The sequence below is a fragment of the Taurulus bubalis genome, assembly GCF_910589615.1.
Source record: "Taurulus bubalis genome assembly, chromosome: 9".
In the NCBI taxonomy this organism is placed as follows: Eukaryota; Metazoa; Chordata; class Actinopteri; order Perciformes; family Cottidae; genus Taurulus; species Taurulus bubalis.
In genome coordinates, this window is record NC_136597.1 from 3367148 (window position 1) to 3390901 (window position 23754).

At 43.5% G+C, this 23754-nt stretch overlaps 2 protein-coding genes across 2 annotated transcripts in view; both read right to left on the minus strand.

Moving 5' to 3' along the window:
- bcar1 (BCAR1 scaffold protein, Cas family member) overlaps positions 1-4855 on the minus strand; it is a 65683-nt gene extending 60828 nt beyond the window's left edge. The window contains exon 1 of the mRNA XM_079224177.1: positions 4388-4855. Coding sequence (XP_079080303.1) covers positions 4388-4399 — 12 coding nt within the window. The 5' untranslated portion in view covers positions 4400-4855. The remainder of the gene's footprint in view (positions 1-4387) is intronic.
- A 2873-nt stretch (positions 4856-7728) lies between these two features.
- cfdp1 (craniofacial development protein 1) lies at positions 7729-19110 on the minus strand (the record flags this gene model as incomplete). Its single annotated transcript, XM_079224352.1, has 7 exons — positions 7729-8692; positions 10373-10531; positions 13424-13555; positions 16517-16626; positions 16904-17135; positions 17981-18107; positions 19041-19110. The coding sequence occupies 7 exons, from the start codon at positions 19108-19110 to the stop codon at positions 8602-8604; spliced, it is 921 nt and encodes a 306-aa protein (XP_079080478.1). The 3' UTR covers positions 7729-8601.
- Between the last annotated feature and the right edge of the window lie 4644 nt (positions 19111-23754).

Genomic DNA, 23754 nt, shown 5'->3' on the forward strand with positions numbered 1-23754 from the left:
ACACACACACACACACACACACACACACACACACACACACACACACACACACACACACACACACACACTCTCTAGGAACAGACCTGCCATGTGCGTCATGGAAAGCGCGGCTGTGCGTGCGTGTGTGTGTTTTGTGTGTGTTTGTGTGAGGGGAGATGCGACCAGGTGAGAGGTATCATGGGAACGGTTGCTGTGGCAACTAGGATTTCACTGGCTGGTACTGAAGGTGTCTTGATGTCACTAGTGTCAATAACAGCGATGGAGAGAGTTGACAGGAGAACATCTGGAGTAGACGCACCGCACATTTCACACACACACACACACACACACACACACCAGCAGTGACCCCACTATCACTCAGGTGGGTTAACACTTGAGGCGACACCATCACCACGGTGATATGTTTGGCGAACGTAAATTGTAACGTGTTCATGGAAAGAGAAACTCCAGTATGAAACCAGTAATAAAGGGAGTGTGTGTTGAAGTGAACAGGATTTATTGTTTGCTTATTTTAAAGTGGCATCAAATTGGGTATCAGGAATAGTGGAATTCCACTAGGATTGGTATCTAATATCTGGTAGCGTGACATCACCAATCAGTATCGACTGATTATCAGATGAAAACCAGTGAGCAGGGTATCCCTACAGCCCTTTTTGATGACCGATCAGCACACTTTGTATTCTACTGCCAAACAAACAATGGTGGAGAACTCTTATATTTGACATGGATCAGTTTTGGACTATGGCAAATGGTGTGAAGCTTTCTCAGGCTACAACCAGGCGACAACCTCCAGTTCCACCGAGTGAAGCCGATGCAAAATGTCTTAAAAGCATTCTCTCTACTGACCAGCAGGGGGCGACTCTTCGGGTCTCTACTTTCAAGTCTTCTTCAATACAGCTTGATGTTCATTTAGGAAATTACGGTCCATTTAGAGTCAAACAGACCATAAAGAGGAGTAAACTCTAGGGTGGAGCTTACTGTGATAGACAGCTCGATGCCGCTACCAGAGTCGTATACGCCGTCTCTCTACGTCACTCCTCCTTATTCCAACTATGATAACTTCTGTTCATTGGTTGCGATAAAATCTAGATGGCAACGGCTGTAATTCAAGATGGCGACAAACTGGAGGCTTAAAAACATCAGTCCACAAACCAACGGGCTACTTGATTGGGTCTCATCAGACACGACGTGTCCTTCATCTGACTCGTTCATCAGCCTTGATTCAGTGTTTGATTCAACATGAAATTACAAGCATTGCTGACCTTGCCGTCTGTGTTTGCAACGGTTGCGGCGGTACATTATATCGCCGCCTACGCGCACAGGTGGGAAGCCCCTCTTCGAGAGTTTTTGCGACAACTCCGGTGTCCAGCGACATTATCAGCCCTGGTCATGTGATGCGCATTTTTGTTTCGGCGTGCCAGCATGTACGGAGATAACTAAAAAAATGCATTTTTGTGGACGTTGCCTCGGAAGCAACACTGAACCGTTTCTAACTGCTGGCCTTAACATCACGGTTCAGTTCTCAGGAGGCTGATGTTCTTGTCCTGAAAACTACTGGGATTTCACAAAAATAAAATCGTTGACAGAAGCACCCGGTTGGAACATTATGTTCTTTGGAACTGCAGCAGACAAACTTTGAAGAAGAATGCAGACCTACTTAACGTCCTCCCCGCCGAGGAGACGGCCCCACCTGCTGCCCGTCTGTCTCACTCTGCTGTCACAGAAGACGGGAGCTGTCGTCTGTCTCTTTTTATTTTTGTATTTTTAGGGGAAATATCCCCACACACACACACTAGATCAAAATGCAATTGAGCGCATCGCTTTCATCATCACAGGTTCTGCCTTCGTGTTCCACAATCCTACCTTCCCCAAACCCTGTGTGGCGGGAACACACACACACACACACATACACACACACACACACAAACACACCTGCCTCTCCAGTGAGTCCCGTGGAATAGCAGGAGGCAGCAGGTCCCATGTCTGAATGCCAAGTTTAGCAAATCAGAACACATCCTGCCGCTGAGAAGGCGAACCCTCTGCACCTCAGCGGGTGGAAACACCCCCACCCTCCCTCTCTGCAGCTGGATGCACGTTACTGAAGATGACAGCGGCGCGGAGGAGCCTCATGCACAGGCTCCTCATGCACAGGCTCCTCATGCACAGGCTCCTCATGCACGGGCTCCTCATGCACGGGCTCCTCATGCACGGGCTCCTCTCTTTTCACGGATAGGCAAGTCGCTATCTTGCGACTGCTCTGCGCTGCCGAGGTGTGGCAGCAGCAGATGTGACCGAATATTTGGGGGGGTTCTTGTGACGAAAAATAAAAAAGACGACGAAGTTAGCTTGGCACCGCTAGCTAACTTAGGTATAGCCGCGAACAAATGTAACAGTACCTTACCTGGTGTGTTTTATCCAGCGGCTCTCTTTTTTTATCAGTTAGCGAAAGAACGAGTGAGACGCGTTGTTGGTGTGATTACATCCTGGTAAGAGACACACAGGCGTCGCTTACCGTATTATAGCGTTTGGGTGTGTCGACTTTCTAATTACGTATTTTCACGGTCTTATAATTCAACAGAATCTGACTTTCTTGACATGCAAAACTATCTTTTCAATTGACAAACATCATGTGCGTGTTCATGACGCAATTCAAACAGTTTCTCGCCACTGTGTGTTTTCCCGAAATATGGACCCACGTTGGTCCACCGAAAAGGGGCGGGACTTTGCCTCGATGAGGGAGCAGCGACTCTCCATCGCTGCGTGTGATAGGCTGAGACAGCAAAAAGGTGCATGTGTGCAAAGGGATGATCATTATTCAAAAAAAAATTAATGTTTCTTTGTTAATCTTTGCAATTTAGTATACATCTATTATATTAATATATAAAGTAATGAAATGGACAATTTGACAACACAGTACAACTGTTTTATTTTTATTACAGTAACTTACTGCACAGATTTAATCACTGTACTGTGTATATTTTAAATATGCTATAATACGGTAAAGTACTGTCTATAAAATACAGCGTTTTAAGGATAAAATTATAATTTGACTCCAGACAGTTTACAAATACAACAAAGTCAGTAGAGCAAATAGGCTATTAAGTCTAAATGAACTATAGGCGTTCCAAGACGAACTGCAGCAGTAATAACATGTTATAAGAGCAATAACATTCATAAAATACAGTGACATGGGGTGAAATGAAAAGGTAGTTTTAATTGTTCTTTCCGTATATTGTCTTTTAGGAAGAAGATGAATGTACGCTGTAAGGGGACCACTTCATTGTGAGAAGCAAATTATTTAAACAGCATTTGTTTAGGAAGGAGTGATCTGTGAAGGCGGTTTTCTGCACATGTGAATTCACTATGAACTATTATCAATGAATCCGGTTATAGTAAAGTAGTGCTACGTGGAGTCGAGTGCGTAGAGCAGGACAGGCCCACTCTGAAGCTAGAGTTATCATTATTATTGTCATTATTAATATCTTACACAAGGACTGTGGAAATCATCAGTTCTTGGCTGTAACTAAGGATGGAAATGCCCTGCATTCCTAATAATGGGAGTAATACAATAAATGGAAGCCCTTTTCCGTTTTTAGCCTATAACCGAGCACACACACACACACACACACACACACACATACTGGCAGGGCTGACACAAACACGCGCGCGCGCACACAGCTCGCCATTGGCCCCTCCAGGCAGAGTTTGGTGAGACAGATCCTCAGGAATGCGATAAAGCACCAACACAACACTTCCAACCGCGGCGGCGGCCTGCGCTGAAAACATCTGAGGTTGTTTGTAGAAGCAGTATCATAAAACCCCCGTAACGCACGCGCGAGCAGGAACATCAGCTGTCTAAACGTGTTGACAGGCCGGGGTCTGCCGAGAATAGCGTGAGCGCGCCGGCCCCGGTGTGGCCTCAGACCGGAGCGCGCGCACTAAACTGTGCTCCCAATTAGCGGAGCGACACGGCAGCGTGCACGTCGTACACGTCACCGTGTCGGTCACACGGTTCTTCCAGCAAATTCCACTCACTTACGACAACCCAATCCAATATATTGTACCTTTTTTTTCCCTTTCTTTTTTTAAGAATTGGTTTTACACTCGTCATGACAGCAGCTAGCGATAGCTAATAGCATTTCTGAAAGTTGTCATTTTAATAAGTGAAGTGCTGCGTGCGCGCGTGTGCGCGTGCATGTGCGTGTGTGTGTGTGTGTGTGTGTGTGTGTGTGTGTGTTATTAGTGTTGAAGAAGGGCTGTCAATTGGCTGAGCGTGTCAAGTCTCGCTCTGCCGTGTGGACACAATGTATGAGACACTGAAGGACACATTATTACAATGAAAAGGAAAAAGGAGACAAGGTGTGAAAGTATTTCTTGACATACTTACAGGGACAGACATTTTGCTGGGGTTGTCACTCTCCTTGGGCTCCTGGCTTTTTAAAAACGTCCGGTGGTCTTCTTCTTCTTCTTCTTCTTTTCTTTTCTCTCTCTCTCTCTCCCCCAGATGCTACGGTTACTTTCCCAGCAGAAGTATGGTTTCTTCACGGCTCCCCGGGTGTCAGTCCCGCTTCGCCCATGCCGTGGTGCGCTCTGCACGAAGGGCAAACATGCAGAGGGGTGGCCGGGGCTCCGTTGAATTTAGAGGGGTATGAAATGTGTCTGCAGCGGCATACAGCGGGGTTTTGCGGCAGCAAGCGGCCGCCTCAACGTCCAGCAGAGCCGGCTACTCCTCTCCTCCGTGCGCCCCCCACCTCCCGTCACCTTCCTTCCTTTCCTTCCTTCCCTCTCCCTCCGCCTTCGCTTAGGTCGCGGTTTCCTTCACGGACCCCTTTTACAAATGCGTGAATAACTGCTGCTAAACGACGAGGCGACGATGCGGGAGGTCGGGCGACTTCCCCCGCTGCGTTGACAGGTCTGCGCCGTGTGGTGGAGCGGCGAGGAGAGGACCGCCTCCGCCGCCGTCTGCTGCTGCCGTGCTTTTTTCCACTGGGATGATCCGGTCCAGCCTTAAAGAGACCGCCTCGCTAGGAGGGTGACAATTCCTACAATTTACAACGCACTTTAACGTCCCCTCCCAGGGCATCTTCTTTGGAACAAGCCTTTAAAAGGACCGTACAAATGGGTTTGCCACAAGTGATTTAACCGTAACATTGGTTGGATGGTTTACGCATGCCTCAGTCAATATACACCTACAGTGTTATACTGCCATTTACTGTAGGTCAAAAATAAATACACACCACAGTGAATATCAAGTCTGAATACTTCAAACAAATATATATATATATATTTCTTTAATCAATGTCATTTATAAAACACAACAACGTGATTTAGCTGTCAATCAGCTTGGAATCAGTTGCATGTTTCTGCTCATTTTAAACAATTTGGCCCAGATTTGATCACTTTTCACCAGTGACACTGACAAAAAAATAAAAAGAATAAAGCGTTGGTATTCATGAACACACCTGTGATAACAGACAGCTGTTTGAAAATCAGTGAGTCGTTATAATGATTGGAATGGATGGATTGTCAGGATGATGTGCGGTATAAATAGCTGAGTCCCGGTTGCCCCTGCTGAGCACTCCATCTTCCTCTGACTTTTTGCATATGTGTGTGTGTGTGTGTGTTCTACAGGAACAGTCAGGCTTCCTGCTGTGGTTTGAATAACAGCAGCTATTTTCACCCACACACCTCACGTGCATGCACATGCAGCCAGGGTTGACCATTTATTTGGTTATAACCTGTCTTATTCTATTTTTACCAATATTAAGAAAATGTTTTTTTATTCCTTTCAAATTTAAAAAAAAAAAATCAATCCCTCATAAACTGATGGTTTTAAATGAGACCCAAATCCAGTTATACGCCTCTGCAACACAAGAGATTTAGTGAAGGTACCACGTGTCCATAAATAACTACAGCACCAGCTTCATGCTAAAATAATCAGCCCTCTGGCTATCGTGTAAATAAAACAAAACATGAGAGGAGAGACAAGCATCAGTGTGGCGATGTGCAGCGCTGACATCCTTTTAGTGAATCCTAATCTGGTTCCGTCATTGAGGCCTCGAGAATATTGCATCCATCTGATTGATTGATTCCATCATCATTATCTCTAGCTGCACTAGTTGTGTACGGGAGACCTTGACGTCACATTGATTGGAGTGGAGCTGGAGTGTAGTGTGATGATGTAAATGCCGTTTCCGACTCCTCCGTCCTGACGAGAATTAAATGATTGCGACACATTCCCATAGAGGCCTTCCACCCCGATGAGGTGCACGTGAACGTGTGTGAGGATAATCTCCTGTCAGCCCTGCACCATACAAATCCCACTATCTGTGTGTGTGTGTGGAAATATTTAGTCGTGAATCGCAAGCTGTTTTTAGGCAACTGTCAGGAGGCGTTCTGTCTTTGAACTGTAATGAAGCAGCTTTATTCAAACACGCACACAGACGTTTACCATCCTCTTCAGCCACCAGAGGAAACCGCCTTACAGATAGAAGTACAAGCAAATACACCTATAGGGTGACCCGCAGGGTTGGACTCAAGGCCACCTCAACCAAGATCAAGTCATGGCCAGAGTGTATCAAGACTGAGTCAAGACCGGTGTTAATGCACTTCTGATCAAATGTGGAACATGCAAACCAGAAACACGTTGAACATGAGTGTACCATGAGAATCGTCTTGATAAAATAGTCAAACGGTGTTGCAGGTGTGAGGGAATTGTTCGTTCCATCAGTCATGCTATTAACCAACAAACAGTCTAGTGAGATACCTAGTAGTGTTCTTGACTGGTGTTGAAATGAAATTCGTCCTCTTTGTCTGAAGACCAAACTGAATGTTGTTGATTCTGAGACATCCAAAAAGAAACCAAGACCGATCCAGAGTACTACAACCCTGGTGACCAGACATCCCCACATTTCGGGACAGTCCAAAGCAGTTGTCATGAATCCTGAATTCCTTTTGTCCCGAAAATTCCTCAACCTGAGTTACGATGGTTGAATAAAACATTAAATGCTGATCGTAGTGAAAAAAATCACTTGCAAAGACGAGCAATGTTATGTCCGACGCCCCAAAGGAATTATGGCCGTTATAGTTGTATGAATTAGAACCGTCAGATACAGGGGCACTCGGGTAGAGCGGTCACCCCATGTAGCGAGGAAAAATAGATAAATAATACATTCACAGCGGTAGTAATGCGTCTATTGTTGACATGAAGGTGGGGTGTTTGGGACCGGGTTAACGGGTCCAGCCAAAAAAGCAAAAACATGACATAACGTTCCCCAACTGAAGTGCAATCTGTTAGGTTTTAAAGGGGAAATACATAATTTCCCATGGTTGTTGTAAATTAAAACTAAGCACAAAGAAATGCAACACAAATATTTCGGTTACAGGACACAAACAGCGTCTCCTGGGTGAAAAGTCAGGGTTTTTCTTTCAATTCACAATGCAGTTAATTGAGAACATAAACGTGAGACTGCTTAAATCTCATCCATTTTTATCTCAATATTGAAGATTTTTGGTTTATTATTATATTTTAGACAATGTATTCACATGATTACTTATTTCACAACGTCTCATCCTTTGAAGATTGATTTGTTTGGGGTTCCAGGTAAAATCCCACCAGTGGCAAAGAACGATGATGGATGCAGAGGCTCTTCACCGCCTACTCAGAACAAACAGTCTGACACCTCCGCAAACAAAAAGAAATCAACCAGCATATCTAAAATGATCCGTTTGTGTTTATTGAATATCTAATATTTACATGAATAAACAGAGAGCTGCACCAAGACTCCACGGTCAAACTAACAAGACATCCTCCTCCTCCTCTCCCGCCGGTCTTCGTCCCCATGTTTGTTCATGAGCAGCACAAAGCTAACAGCACCTGAGGGACGGGCGGTCCGTGAGGTCCTCCTCTGATATGATGGAGAAGACGCCGCTTGATTGATCGCTTGTTGGTTGAGGTATCGATCAGCTCTACGGTGTCCCAGCATAGCCTGTCCCCTGAACGTATGAATACATGTTCCCATCAATTCAGTGGTGAGCAGCAGGCCCCAGTGTCCCATGATGCAAAGTAGGAAAACGTTAACATTTAAAGGGCATTACACCCCAAAAACATCATGAATGACTTCAAAAACACTATTTTTGAAACCCAATGATGGGATGAATGGAACCAAACCTTCAACACAAAAGGACAAAAAAATAAAAACGTATATCAAACCAGAATGTATTGTTTAACCCTAAAGCTGACTCCTAAATCAGGCCCGTCAGGAAGAAGAACCGGCAAGAAGGACCTCACTTCCCCCCAAAGAACTAGTCTTCGGTGTGAAGCTCTGACACTCTAATTGGTTCACGTGGATGGAAGCAGAGGAAACACTCAACGACCCCGTTGTTCCATAAACTCAGCCTATTAATACCCCCGTCGTGAAATAGACTCCAGCCGCCGCACCGCCTTGAACCAACTTTACCGGGGGAGTAGAAACTGTCATTAGAGAGAGAGAGAAATCAAGATACATGGAGCCTTAACATCTGTTTCACTCTCAGTGTGTGTGTGTGTGTGTGTGTGTGTGTGTGTATGTTGTGTGTGTGTGTGTGTGTGTGCGTGCGTCGTCAGTCTTTCGTGTTGCTCTGTCGCACAGCTTTTTCTATCTCAAACTGGCGGTGGTCGACTCGCTCCAAGAAGTTCTTCCGCTCCACGTACCTAAACACACACACACACACACACACACACACACACACACACACACACACGGAGAACGTTAGTCCTGCTTTTTGCCCGTAACACAGAAAAATACAGAGAATATAGGAGCCATGTGCTCATCACACTCACACACACATTTTCCCACCGCTAAATATCCCACCACATCTCTTTCCACTTTAGCACAGGAAGCAGTTACGCAACTTTTCCTGCAGAGTGTGTGTGTGTGTGTGTGTGTGTGTGTGTGTGTGTGTGTGTGTGTGTGTGTGTGTGTGTGTGGAATGATTTGAGTGCCTGTTGTGCCTAAGTGTTTCTAAATTAGCCCCCATCCTTCTGCTTGGTTGGAAGTTAGTACATGTTAAGTATGTTATCGGAGTGTGTGTGTGTGTGTGTGTGTGTGTGCGTGTGTGGCAGAGAACAGACTCATGTTATTTCCCGAGGGGCAGCCATTCTTCCCCTTGGCTCCCTCCATCCATCCAGACTGAAGCCTGATTCCTGCTCATATGAAATCAATGTCTCCCTCTCCATTTACCCCGCGCTGCTATTTTCATAATTAAGAACTCAGCGTTTCCCCCCAACGGCCCGGCTCACTGCGGTTTAGCAGTGTCAGCGTTATGGGATTATTGAATTTTAAGTGGCAATCTTGGAGATTTCCCATTTAAATAAATGTCTGTTAAGTCACAGTGGTTATTGAGCCTACAGACCACTGATGAAAGTATTGCAATATCTATGTATGTGCAGTGTCTGTGGCAACAGGGGGTGGGGGGGATGCTTTTATACGCACAGAAAACACACAATTATGAAAATTAGTATGGAATTATTCTTTTTTTTTATACATGTCATGTGCGCGAAACGCTCCGAAGAGGAGGAGTAGCTTATCTCTATTTATTTCCACCATCAACCATGGAAGAAATAACCACTATACCGGCTTTGTACATTGATGACAGGAGGAGAATCTCAACGCCGACAGGCTTTCACAGCACGCAGAAAATGTGTGTTGCGTTTGGTGTGATGCAGTATAAGACTCCAGATTGCTAAACTCTGAGCACAATTCCTCTGTTTTGGAGCAAAAAAAGGCCATATGAGAAAACAGCCTTTGGTTCTCTGTAACATTTATTAATAAAATGGTATTTTATGTAGTACAGTGACATTTGAGATTTTGGAGAAATGGTTGGAGAAAAACTATTTTCTCTAAAGGGCTTTTTAAAAACATATCTTTGGCATTTGTCTGTAGTGCAGTTTCTTGTTACTTAGCAACCGACATAGATAGGGATAATGATTTATCTGTGATAAGCTAAAATTGTCCGATATCAGCTGGATCAGTGAAAAATATCACAACTCATCGATGTGTGACATCCATCTTGTTTGATGGAGATGATGCAGTTTGACTGACTTTGTCAACGACATCATAATGACACATTATAATGACATTGACGGCAGAAAATCAGTTGAAACAATCTTTACTAATCCCGACACATTCACTCATTCATTGTTAGTGGGTAACTTGTCATTTTTTTCCTGTAGAACTTTGTGAGAACTTGACATCTGAATCCAACAATAAGTGCTCGACTGAAGTCCAGTTTCAGTATCACTTCTTTCAGATGCAACACATGTTTTAGTGTTCACCACAACTATGTATTGTAGTGTCATTTCTCGCCACCCGGGGGTCCGACAGCCTCTTACCCTTCTCGGCCCCTGTTGTGGATGGCCAGCTCCTCGGTGATGCCCTCCTCCGATTTGAAAGCGTCCCAGTCCATCTTCGACTTTTCCAGCGTACTCATCTTCTGTTTCTTTGACCCCATGCGACCCAAGATGCTGGACATGCCTGCTGCCCGCTTGGCACTGCAGACACAAGAGAGGGAGCGTTAGTTGAAACACACTGAAAACGCACGCTGCATTATCCAAAGCCCGATTCTGCTACACAAGGCAGAAACTTCAAGGGTATTTGCCAGCGTTTCTTTCCTTTGGCGCTAAAGATATAGTGGAGTAATGCAGAGCTACCAACTCTCACGGTTTCGCCGTGTGACACAAGCTTTTGCATGTTTTCACACGCACTCACGCCACACAACCAATTTCTCACGGCAAAAAAAAAATTCTGATTTTGGGCCGAGGCGCGCTCGTTCCTTTTCAAACTCCCCGACGATAGATGGCGCTAAGGAGCGCATCTGTTAACCTATTTGCTGCATAGACATCCTATTTACCCCAAAGAGTCCCGAAGTTAGCAACAGAAGAAGATTTTCAAACAGACACAACCGCGGGAGAAACTCAGGAGGAGCAGAGACTAAGGTAGACCTGGGCATCTTACGGCCCGCGGCTCTCCCAGTTTGGCCCGCGTGAGGTCAATCAAAAATGAAAAATAAATAAGGTGCACGCCATGAATGCAATACAAACGGCACTGCTTTTACTTTGAAGGCGATTTATTTACGCAGCCTCACTACGGGCAGTGTTGCCGACTTGGAGACTGAAGTGAAAGCGTATTGTTATGCAGTTTCTGTCGCGAGACCCCGCCTCCCAAGGAGCCTCGCGCTGCAGTCTCCGCCTCCAGATTGAAAATTAATCGCGCAAAGCCGCCGCGGATCTGACCTGCGGTCTGATCCACTATGGCAGAGCACTTTAAGTCAGGATCTTCACTCTTCTCTCAAAGAGGAGAACGTTCCTCACATGAGGAAAGATGCTCAGAAGATGTTGGTTCTCTTTGGATCTACCTACATGAGAACACACATTCTAGTGATGAAGTTCAACAGATCAGATCCTCTCTCTGATACCTGTCAGCTGTCCTTCATCTCCACCTCATTCAACCAGACTTCATGCTCTTGTTCAAGCAACACAGACTGGACTTTTCTCACCGAGTAAGAACAACTGAACTGGAAAACATCAAAAGCCAGCATGCATTAGCCCATTTTCATAATAAAACAAAACTAGCTGTCGTAAGGGTATTACATAATTAGCTATTGTTATTAACAAAAAGCCAACTTTATGCATGATAGTAGTAGCCAATAGGACTGAGGCGAGGAGCAGCTTCAGCCGGAGAGCTGTGGGTCCAGTGGGTTCTATTTCTCCCCCACACACAGTAGCTGGGCTAAATAAACAGACAAATTATTGAAGCAAAACTAGCATAAAAAATGTAAAAAAGACACATACACATACACACAGTTCCTCAATATTTGTGCGGGACCTCTTTGACAAAATGCATCCCCTAACCCCCTAAACCTCAATCCTCATGAGTAAACCGAGCCTAATTCTAACCTGCATCTCACATCCAGAGCCTAAATATTCCAACCATCCTTTGAAGTAGCGAGGACAGAAAGGTCCTCGCTACTTCGCTGGTCCTCACAAAGACAGAAATAAAAGCCTACACACACTCATCAATCCAGAATGGAACAGAGTGAACGCAATCAGTCAGGTGGGCCAATTTAGGAGACTCGCTGCCCTTTTCACACCGGATTGATTTAGTGAGATGGGGTTTAAATGTCACAACAATAAGAAATGGAGCAGTTTAGCACCTTGGTGTCATCTTCTCTTGAAAAAAAAGAGAAATTTAACAATTGCGTTTGGAACTGAGCTTCTTAAAAATCTATTTTTGCTGATCAGAAATGATCTGATATGGTTTGTTTGCCTCATCATCACACGTTCATCCTGCTACCCCGGCTGCTCTCTCACGCCACCGTCTCCTTATGGTATGTATTCTGTGAGGAGGGTATAGCTAATGTGAAGGGATTCATACAGTATGAAGAGAGTCTCTAGAAAGCAGCCATTAGTCATTCTGTGGCAGCATAATGACGTTCCACTGCAGACCACAAACCTTGTTCAGACGTTAGCTGATAGCTAACCGCTGAGGAGTCGCCATGTTGAGAGCCTTGTGGAGGCAATCCTTCAATCACATATGTACTTGGAGTTTCAAATGTAGCACCTTTGATGTTTTTGTACAACTGGACAATGTAAATGTAAAGTCTTCTAATGCATTGCCTATGTACTTTCAAAAGGCCTTTTCTCATGCTGCATGACAAAGCAGCGGGGTTAACGCATCAGGTTCAACACAGAGCTAAACCTTGCGTATTAAGGAGTCGTTCAGCATTTTGGGAAATATGTTGTTTCTCCTATTTCCAGTCTTTATGCTAAGCATAAATGGGATTCACAAAATATAAAAAAAGTCGGATTCTGGTGTTGAAGAGATCACCATATTTATTATGCTATTTTACTACTGTGACAGATAACAGCATCATTTCAATCTGCAGCAAACAAACAAAAACTAGTGTGTGTGTGAGTACGTGCACACAAAGTTAATGAGGGAGTGGCGCTGATGGCTCTTTCCTGTTGCGCACGCACGCACACACGCACACACACACACACACACGCACACACACACACACACACACACACACACACACACACACACACACACACACACACACACACACACACAGCTGAGAGATAAATAGGAAATAGCTTGTGGACATACTGTACTTCCTGTCTGTTGGAAGATGATTTCCCATTTCCTGTCTGGGAGTTTTGGAGGGAAGGCGTGCACATCCCCATATGATTTGAATTGCCATAGCAACAAAAAAGAAGGAGAGAGAAAGCGCACGTGCATGCACACAGATACACTAATACAATACTAAAAATCCACATCGCTACACACAAAATCGAAGGCAATATCTGGTCTCATATCCCAATATTGAGATAATGGCGACATATTGCACAGGGGGATTGTTATGTGTACAGGTGTGTGCGTACCTGGTGCCAGGAAGAACCGGTTGGCCCAGTGATAGGGCCTCCTCCTCGTCTCCACTCTCGTCCTGTTTGGTGTCCTGGCTCTTCAGATAGATCTTAGCTTCCTTGGAGTCTGCCGATACCACTTTATTCACCCTGGCAGTGCGACACAGACACACAATATGTGTATTACATTTTAAATAATTAAATGACAGCAGATGGACACGCATTACTACAGTATACTACAGCTAGTACAGGGTGGGGACTGGCCCGTCACTGCCAGAAAACACTGAAACCCTCTTGAAAGAAAAAAACGAGACATTTGCAAGACTAAAAGGGCATAATTTCTCTGGTTTTAATAAGTTACTGTCATGTTTGTTTATTGGTTTGCTTGCTTAACATGAATATTAACTGCTCACTATTTTGTACAGCACTTTGATCATGTGCATCTATGTATATACACGTATATATACACATATAAACACACACGTATATACATTTATAAACATACGCGTATACACATATATAAACACACGTATACACATGTATAAACACACACGTGTATATACATATATAAACACATGCCTATATTCATATATAAACATACGCATATATACATAAACATACACATGTATACATAAATATACACGTCTATACATAAACGTGTATACATGAACATACACGTGTATAGACATATATACATACATACACATGTACACATATATATAAAACATATCAAATGAAATATTGATTAACGTACCCTTTCCTGAAAAAATGAGTGTAATTACACAGGAATAGCTTCCTTTCTAAGCTGTGACAAAAGACCAAGATCCATCAACACATATCTCATCTACACAGCTGCTGAGCTGCAGCTAAACCTTGGTGCTGAGAAGTAAAGAATAAAACCGGATGCAGGCCAGCCTCTCCCTCAATACTCTCCCACACACACACACACACACACACACACACACACACACACACACTGTGTGCCCGGCCCCGCCATGGGGATGAGACAGGGAGGCTATATGAGGAACAACCGCTGCGTCCTCTGGGAACAGCCGGCGCTGCACAGACTCCACGACCACTTGCATCCATCACGGTGACACTGCAAAGGCTTTCCCCCCGTTACGTATGCTGATTACATGAGGCATAATTACACGGAGCGCTCGGTGAGGGCGAGTCTCGTCTCAGGAGAGGGGGGAAGACATCGGAATAAAGCGTTAGGAGCCACGAGGGGGCTGGACCCACGGGATATTGGAGCATTTGGAGCCGAAACGCCACCGCTCGCCTACAACGTGCACGTTAGAGCCGGCCGGTGTTCATCGAGGCTCCGGCGGATAAGTTACAACTGTCATCCGTGTGCTAATCTTATGCTTGTGTAATTACAGAGTGCACAGCTTCATGCATAATCAATCATCTGAATTATAACCGGGATCATTTCTGGTTTCTGAATGAAGAACGCTCAGACGTTAACATTTAGTGCTCCACATAACTAGCATCCGTCCAGGCCTTTTCTGTGTGATATACAGTATATGGCACAGTGATAATAATAATTATGCTGGTTTTATGGGGAAACACTGTTGATGTTTGTGTAGCTCCCATCGAACAACAACTGTCATGGCTGCACACAGAGCTTGTTCCAGGGGCTAATTTAACGGTTTGCATGGTCAGCCCCGAGTCATTACAGGTCAGCCCCGAGTCATTACAGGTCAGCCCCGAGTCATTACAGGTCAGCCCCGAGTCATTACAGGTCAGCCCCGAGTCATTACAGCTCACACTGACGGGTCCGCCGGAACGCGTCTGGTTCCAACGTGCTTTCCAGCCTTCGTTGGTGAAAGTCTGATACTGCTCACATCCTCCTTTTGTGAGCAGATAGAATGAACAACATGCTGATGGTGAACGTTCGTCCTGAGGGTGTGATGCTGCTGGAACTGAATGAAAACTTTATGTCTTATTATTATAATATTGTGTCACTTTTATTTAAAATACACAACAAGAAAGTTGAACTTGGACCAGAGGTCACAGAGCCACATCAAACTAAACTCATATCTGACTAAAGCACAGCAACAGAGCGCCACTCAAACTGTTTTATTTACTCTTTATTTATCATTTCATCCAAAAGCATTTTCCTTTTTATTAGTATTCATTGCATTGATTTGTTTCTACTGTTCCCTCTGTTGTACTGAATTCAGTGTTGACATGTTTTCCTTTGTTGGCCTGTCTGTTGCTGTAGCCTCACTTTGCTTTGTCTGTCAGAGCACTTTGTTTGAATAAAGTTATTACTACTACTACCACTACTATCCAAGGTACTGTACTTTATGGCGTTTACTCATCCAGCCTGTGTATGTGTGAGTTAGTGGCACCACCTACTGGCCATGTGAAGAACGGTTTGACAAACTCATTTTAGGATCATTGTTTATGCTTTGAAGTGATCTGTTTACATTGAATATATAGAGAAAGAGAATATCAAGAGAATGCCAGGAGATCGTATTCACTGTAATTATTATACTATTATTATTACTTTTTAATTCACCGAAGTTTCAACTTAACTGTAAGCTTCAAAACGCTTTGATTCCAGGAAGCCCTGTGATGAAGGTGTGGAAAAAAAGTTTGACGTTCTCTAAATTGTTCTTTCTCCTGTGTGAAACAGGTGAGAAGAAACATTTTATATTCAGATTAATTAATACTTTTTTTTAAGATTAAGTGTCTAAAAAAACCTGAATATGAATGCTTTTAGTCCAATTTAGGACATGGGAATGGTGGCACACTGGTCTCTTGTGGCCAGAACGAGTATTACAACAACAAATGCTGAAACATTTTTTTATTCTCAGAAAGATTATTGTGGCAAATTTCTTCCCCACCTGTTTAACAGATGAATACAAAAATATCTCAGGAACTTGGAAAGACTATCCCGGCAAAACCTTCTTACCTTTTTACACCTGTTCTTAAGTCAGGAGAGAGAAAACTATCTAGATCACCAGAACGTATTTCATTCGTTCTGGTGAAGGGCTTTTGAACTCATTTCATTTTCATGGAGCAAAATTAATGGATAACACCTGTGTTTCCTGTCTTCCCAAAAACAAGTGTTGTGCGTGTACGACGGTTCAGAGGACTCACCTAACTTCTTCTCCAGCAAAGTCAAACACTTTAGTGATGGTGACCTTCGCAGGCTCCAATGCTTTTGTTTCCGTTCTCAACGGAGCAACCGTCAACTCTCCGTTATCCTCCTGAGGATAAAAAATAAAGAATCAGTTTAAGGGACGAGAGACACGAGGAGAAAAGACTGTAGGTTTGATAATGAGGGTATTGTTAAATCTACTTGATATTTTGTAAGTGGATGAATTTGGGTGCAACAAAACAAACAACCCTCGATATATATCTGGGGGTGGAACACAATGCCCTGGGAACGTTTCCATTCAAGGTTAAGTTAAGAACTCGGTTCCCTCAAAGTGTTTGAAAACATGGCACCACCTTTGCTGCACATTCGGTTTAGAACACATTCACCTTCTGCACGGTACTGGACTCCGAAGCGGGTGTGTCCTCTTTGGGTCTGGATCCGACGTCGGACAGGAAACTGGCCCAGAGGTCGTCGGACTTCTTCTGCTGTCGCACCTCTTCCTCCCGCACCGCCGGGACTTTCCCCACCGCTTCCTGCAGCGGCCACGCCTCCTCCGCTTCTGCCTCGCCTCCGTCCTCCTCTTCCCCATCTATTTTCAGGACTCCTTTCTTCCTCTTCCTGTGGATAATAAAATAATATAAGGTAATCATCTTGTATTAAAAGTTGCAGGTGGAAACATGTGGACCTGGGCGGAGGATTACGTCCCCCCTCTTTGTGTGAGTGGTTATCAAAGCGTGCCCCAGCTGGCGTGCTCACAGGGCAGATGGTCATTGCGGAAGCGTAGCTCTGTTGCCGCTATTAGCGCCGTTAGCTGCTCGCCACCGCCACGTTGAGAGGAATGTGAAGGTAATCCCCGATATCCTCGGAATTCAGATCCATTTAAGAAATACGATTAAGGGCATTGACAGTAGAATTCTCTTATTTGTCCCCTACCCGTCACATTTTACTCTCCAAGACCTCGTTTTTCACTGCAGTATGCAAGTCCTGCACCTGCTTTGTTTTTTACAGGATGCGCCATACAGTTTATTTGGTGTGTAATTTTAAATGACAGAATGTAGAAAGTGTTTTAGATCAAATATTATTATTTTTTATTTGGTTGCTTTTCCTCCCAGGAAGAAGCATTTGTCACACATGATGTATTCGAGGAAAGTCACAATAATGTCTGTGGTTTTTTTAACAGAAAATGTATCAAGTCAAGCCTTTTATCTGAAACCATTTGATTATCAACGTGTACATGTTGTATTCTCGTAACAACACGCGTTCAGAGGAGAGGCTTCATGTTTCGGGGTTCTTCATCGGGGTTTGTGCTCATTTGCAGTCTGCAAAGCTGCCGTGACCACAGCATTCACAGTGGTCGTTAGTTTGTCATGTGAACTTGAGTGGTTTCCAGACTTCTGTTAAGGAGCGTGCAGAGACCCCAAAGTGCTCCTGTGAACGGGATGACATTCAAACAGCACTCTCACCTCACACCGATGTCATTTTTCTTCCTCTTCTTCTTGCTGACATCGTCGGGATGCGGCACACTGTCGCCCTCGTGCAGAGGCTCTTCCTTTTCACACTCATTAATGTCGTCCTCACTGAGGTCATCGTCTGAGGAGGGGGAGCACAGGGACGAGTAGAAAGAAGGTGAACACGCACAGGCCAGCTGATTAACAGAAGTACATGATCTATATAACAATAACATAAATGTACCGAATTTCAGCAAAACCATGCTGTGAGAGTTTGGATTTAACATGATAATGTTCTACAAATGTCTGATTATGTTTGGTTAGAAACATATCAAAAGTTGTTCCTGATATATATATATATATATATATATATATATATATATATATATATATATATATATATATATATATATATATATATATCATAGTGACGTGACAGACTGGGCTGCTTTTATTCAGAGGTGTTTCTAACGTTTGACCCCTTATTGTGTTCGTAAATAAGGAGGACACAAAAATAGAAACACCCTTAAATATGATCACACTATTATTATTACTTATTTGGTGGCACGTGACATGCTAATCAATTGCCATCACTTCTGTGTGAACTAGAGTCCAATAACGGCGAAAGAACAAACAGCTTACAGCAGCGTTAAATAGAAGAAGAAATGGGAATGTGTGAAAATAAACATTGCTGGAATTCGAGCCGGAATTAGCGGCAGACTTGTGTTGTTGTAACGGGTCTGGGTCCTCGCCATAAAGACGTGTGTGCACCTGCGGAGAAGCAACAACACGAACAAATGCCCGTTTTTTGAACTGAGTCTGGTGGACGATCTCCCACGGAGGAACGTCACGTTGAGCGGTTAGTCTTCCACGCCGGCTGAGAGTTTCACTCTGTGGCCAGTGTATCGTGCTGAACCCGTACCTGGTGGCCGAGCTGACGTTAGTCCCCTTCTATGTGACAATAATTAGCCAAACTGTAAGCATTTAAGCCCCCTAGAACCTCCCACGCGGGTTTCCCCCCTAAGTAGCCGGCGTACCCTCTCATGTGAACCCGCAATGTGTTTACCGCCCTCACCTGATGGGACGTAGTCTGCATCTTCATTAGACGAATATCCGTCAGAGTCGTAGTCAGAAATGTTCATCATGTCAGGTGGGAAAGGCTTCGGACTGTTAGTGAAGTAACGTTAGCGGTCGTTACTTGGGGGGAGAAAATGCTAACGTTACAAGGAGCCAGTGCGTTTTCTATTAGCTTATTCGCCGCTTTCACAACGTTACTAACGTAAACCTGACTGGCTTCAAAGTCCTCCTCGTAAAAGAAAAATATAGTTGAATGGTTGCTCTTTCAAGTCTGTACAGGACACAAATGACTTCAATGTGCGAAGTGAATGAAACAGGGACGCTGTCTGAGCGGCGTTTCTGTGAGTGAGGAAAACAATGTAACGTCCTGTAGCAAGGACGGAAAGCCCAGAGGTTCAAACTGTCGACTGTTGCGCACGTCTTATTTTGTGGCGACGACCAGGCAACGTTAAGATGTGTTAGCGCCACCTACATGACCGGAGGGTAGGTTCGGGTATTTACGACCTTCATCCCGCGTTGGTCTAAAAGCAGTGATTCCAGCAAGTGTAATCATTAAAGTTAATTTAATACTTACAAATGTAGTGTTTTATATTGATTTATTTGTTTAAACTTTAATTTCAAAGATATTTCGCTGTTACCAAGATCTTGTAAACAAAATCCAAGTCTTGATAAACAGTCAAATTAATGCATTGCTTTACCTATATTGTCAATGTGTTGCATTGTTTATAAGATCACAAAAAGGGCAGTACCAATTAAATAACTGTTTCAGGATATCTAACAAAAGCTAAATGTATGCCATTATCTGAATATGATTTTTCTTTTTGCCTTTTTTCCACATCTGGCAGCTTTAGTTACTTTTCAGATTACTATTAGATAGAGTGAGAGAGAGATAATTAAGGATTATGATCAATATATATGTATATATAAAGGCAAAAAGAAAAATCGTATTCAGATAATGGGTACGTGAAGGCACTCGTGTGAGATTTTTTTTTAATATATTTAAATTAGCATCCATTAAAAAATCCTTTAAAATGTGATACATTAAAAAATATTCAATAAAATATAAGCGTATGTTCATAAACATAATGTTCTATATTCTATATTAAATCAGACACTGATGGCACAGCACTGTGTATTACATCTTTTTTCAACCAAAAATGTTTTTCAACCAAAAATGCTTTGCGCTGATTAGGGGGAACTTGGCTGGAACAATATTTCACAGGGCGTACATCACTGGAACGGAACCAACTGGTTTACGACCAGCAGGGGGTGCTGTTTGGTTAAAAGACGCTCTGAGACCCTCGAACACAGAGACACTTCCATCTGCATATATGCTTCCATGGATATGATCTCACACACATGGCGTCGCCAGGGCTGCAAGCCTGCAACTAACAATTACTTTCACAATCAAAAATCATTATTTTCTATATTAATTTATTACGGTTTAGCCAATATGAAATAAAAAATGACCATCACATTTAGCAGGAATATTCAATTTACTCTAAACTTACGATACGTAAAAGTGACAGACTTTTCCACAACTGAGAAGCTGCTTGTTAAAAACAACAAATGTAAAGGACTTGAGTGAGTTATTGATCATCAAAAGTTGCAGACATACACAACGACCACACACACACACACACACACACACACACACACACACACACACACACACACACACACACACACACACACACACACACACACACACACACACACACACACTTAAAGGGGAACAACGCCTGTTTTTAAAATGCATGCATGTTATTCCTATCGTCAAAGACAGTCCAAAAGACAACAGCAAACATGAACATCTCTCTCTAAATGATTGATTTCATCAAGTATAACCGATCTGCTCCATCGACAATGAATTGGGAAATGACGCAGAGCGTCCAGGCAATTGTTCCGAGTATATGGAAACTTTTTTGGTTTCACATCTGATAACACGACAATAGAATAAAGATAATTTGTGTATAAAAAAGAAAAGAAACATGTTGTGGTTCCACAAAGTCAGTCTCACGTTCACTATTAGTATCTACCGCCGTTATGAAGCCTCAAGTTTGGCAATTTTTCCGTCCCCATTACAGCCGTCCCCATTTTTGCAACCAATGAACAGAAGTTATCATATTTGGAATGCGGAGGAGTGATAGAGATGCTGTATACGACTCTGGTAGCAGCAGTGACCTGTCAATCACAGTAGCCCCGCCCTAAAGCGTCCCCTGCTTTATGGTTTGTTTGACTCTAATTGACCATAATGTACTAAATTAACATCATGCTGTATTGAAGAAGACTTGAAACTAGAGATTGAGACATAAACTCATGTTTACAATGTTTACTGAGGGAATAAATCAAGAGAGAAGTAGAGTCCTTTTCTATAGACTTCTATACAACCAGAGGAGTCGCCCCCTGGTGGTCAGTCGAGAGAATGCAAATTTTAAGACACTTCCGTATTCGCGTCACTCGGCAGAACCGGAGGATATTTTGGTATACGCCAGGAGATTATGTATTCGGTCCACTTTCAGTTCGGGGGGCAGGCACGGAAACCTCCTTTAAGAGTAGACTTAAGACTTTCCTCTTTGATGGCGCTTATAGTTATATCTATATCTATATATAGCTTATAGTTAGGGCTGGCTCAGGTTTGCCCTGGTCCAGCCTCTAGATATGCTGCTATAGGCCTAGACTGCTGGGGGACATCTTAGGATACACTGAGCTCCTCCTTTCCTTCTCTTCCTCTTTCGCTCCTCCTCTCCTGTTCACCTCTTCTTTCCCTCCTTCTGGATAAATGATTGTCTCTTCAATGCATATTACTAACTCTACTTTCTTTTTCCATGGATTCGTGGCTGCCTGGAGCCTGCCCTGCTGATGCAACCATGGCCCTGCTGATGCAACTGGCCTGGAGCCGGTCCTGCCAGCTGCCATGGCCCTGCTTTCTCCTCCCACTGCCCCTGGGATGCCCCTCCTCTCTACCTCCTTCTGCTTAATGGATCGTGGCTATCTGGATCATGGACCATGCATACTACTCATTGTATGAATCATTTCTGTCACATTCATTGAATGTGCTGTAACTCTGTTACGTTATTCATTCTGGCCACATGACATCTATTGCTTCTGTCCATCCGGGGAGAGGGATCCTCCTCTGTTGCTCTCCCTCAGGTTTCTTCTCCTTTTTTCCCTGTGAAAGGGTTTTTACTATCTTTATTGGGGGAGTTTTTCCTGATCTGATGTGAGGTCCCGGGATAGAGATGTCATGCGTACAGATTGTAAAGCCCTCTGAGGCAAACTTGTATTTGTAATGTTGGGCTATATAAAATAAACTGAATTGAAATTGAATTGTATCCTAAGCTAAGGGGGAGCATTTAAAAGAGCTCCTGTCATCCTGCCACTTTTGCATACTTTCCTTTTTTGTACTTAAAAAAATCCATGTTGATGGGATGCTGGAAAAGGATTTAAAAAAGTCATATCTCCTTTACCACGAAGACGAAAAACCAGATCTTACTCGATGTTAGCAGGGTTTCTTTGTCCAGTATGAACATGTATTGAAGCACCAGACCGGCAGGATGTTGATGTAAGGATACGTGCAAGTGACCGGCACGTACCTTAAAAAAAAAGAGAAAAGGGATGCATATTAAATGATGGGATAATGTGTCTGTTAAAGTAGAACAAATCAAGGTCACCATGAATGAGACAAGGTGACTGATACAGAACAGCACCCTCATTTCAGTGTGTGTGTGTGTGTGTGTGTGTGTGTGTGTGTGTGTGTGTGTGTGTGTGTGTATGTGCATATGAGTCATATAATGAATGCTGTTGGTTGTTATACAGGACTAAATTACTGGTCGTAATCAGTCCTGGGCTAATTATGGGAAAAAAGATGTAGCGGTTTTAAAAGGGAATACCATTAATTCATTCTTCAAATCTCCAAAATCTCCCCTGTGAGATCTACTGTTTTGCGACAGTAAGTTGTCAAACAAGTGTGGGATATTTGGTTAGTAACTAAGTTTGAATTCATCTCCCGAACAAAACTCTTTGGAAATCAAAGTCGCCCATTTTGTTTTTTGAAGGAAGACCACAGACGGTGTAATAATAGACAGTAAAGATCATAAAGAAGCGGCGAGATGCACAAAGAGGGACGGCCATTATTCCCAAATAACCCATAATTGCCGTGTCACAATGTAATGTGTTTAGGTGGCTGGCGTGCGGCTCCATGCGAAGATTACCTGAATGGCGAGTGATTAAGGGTAATTTGCACATATTATTAACAGCGAGGGGGTGGTGCTCGTCATCCCCGCGGGGTTGAGTGGCGAGGACGGCCAATTAGCTGCGTGATCAAATAGTGTACAAAAACCAAGTAAACTGACAGCACGTTGTTTAGTTTAGTTTTGGATCGTGGCGACCATTAGCTGAGAGAGAGCGCCAGGATCAAAACCCCGGAGTGTTTTCCACCTCTCCCAAAAATCTGACACAACAATGTGATGTCGAGGTTGTTTTTCTTATTTTTACAATTAAAACAAGATAATTAATACACTTGATTTATTTCGCAGCTTTCATAAACACAAATGCAGCTCAAGGGGCTTCACATTCAGATTAATGACAAAAGAATACAGCACATTTTAAAACTTTTAAGTATTTTTTCTAAGGAGGGGGTACTCCCCTTGTTTTTACTAAACAATACTGGAATAATAGTGAGGAAATGTCCAACGTTAGGGTGATTGAAA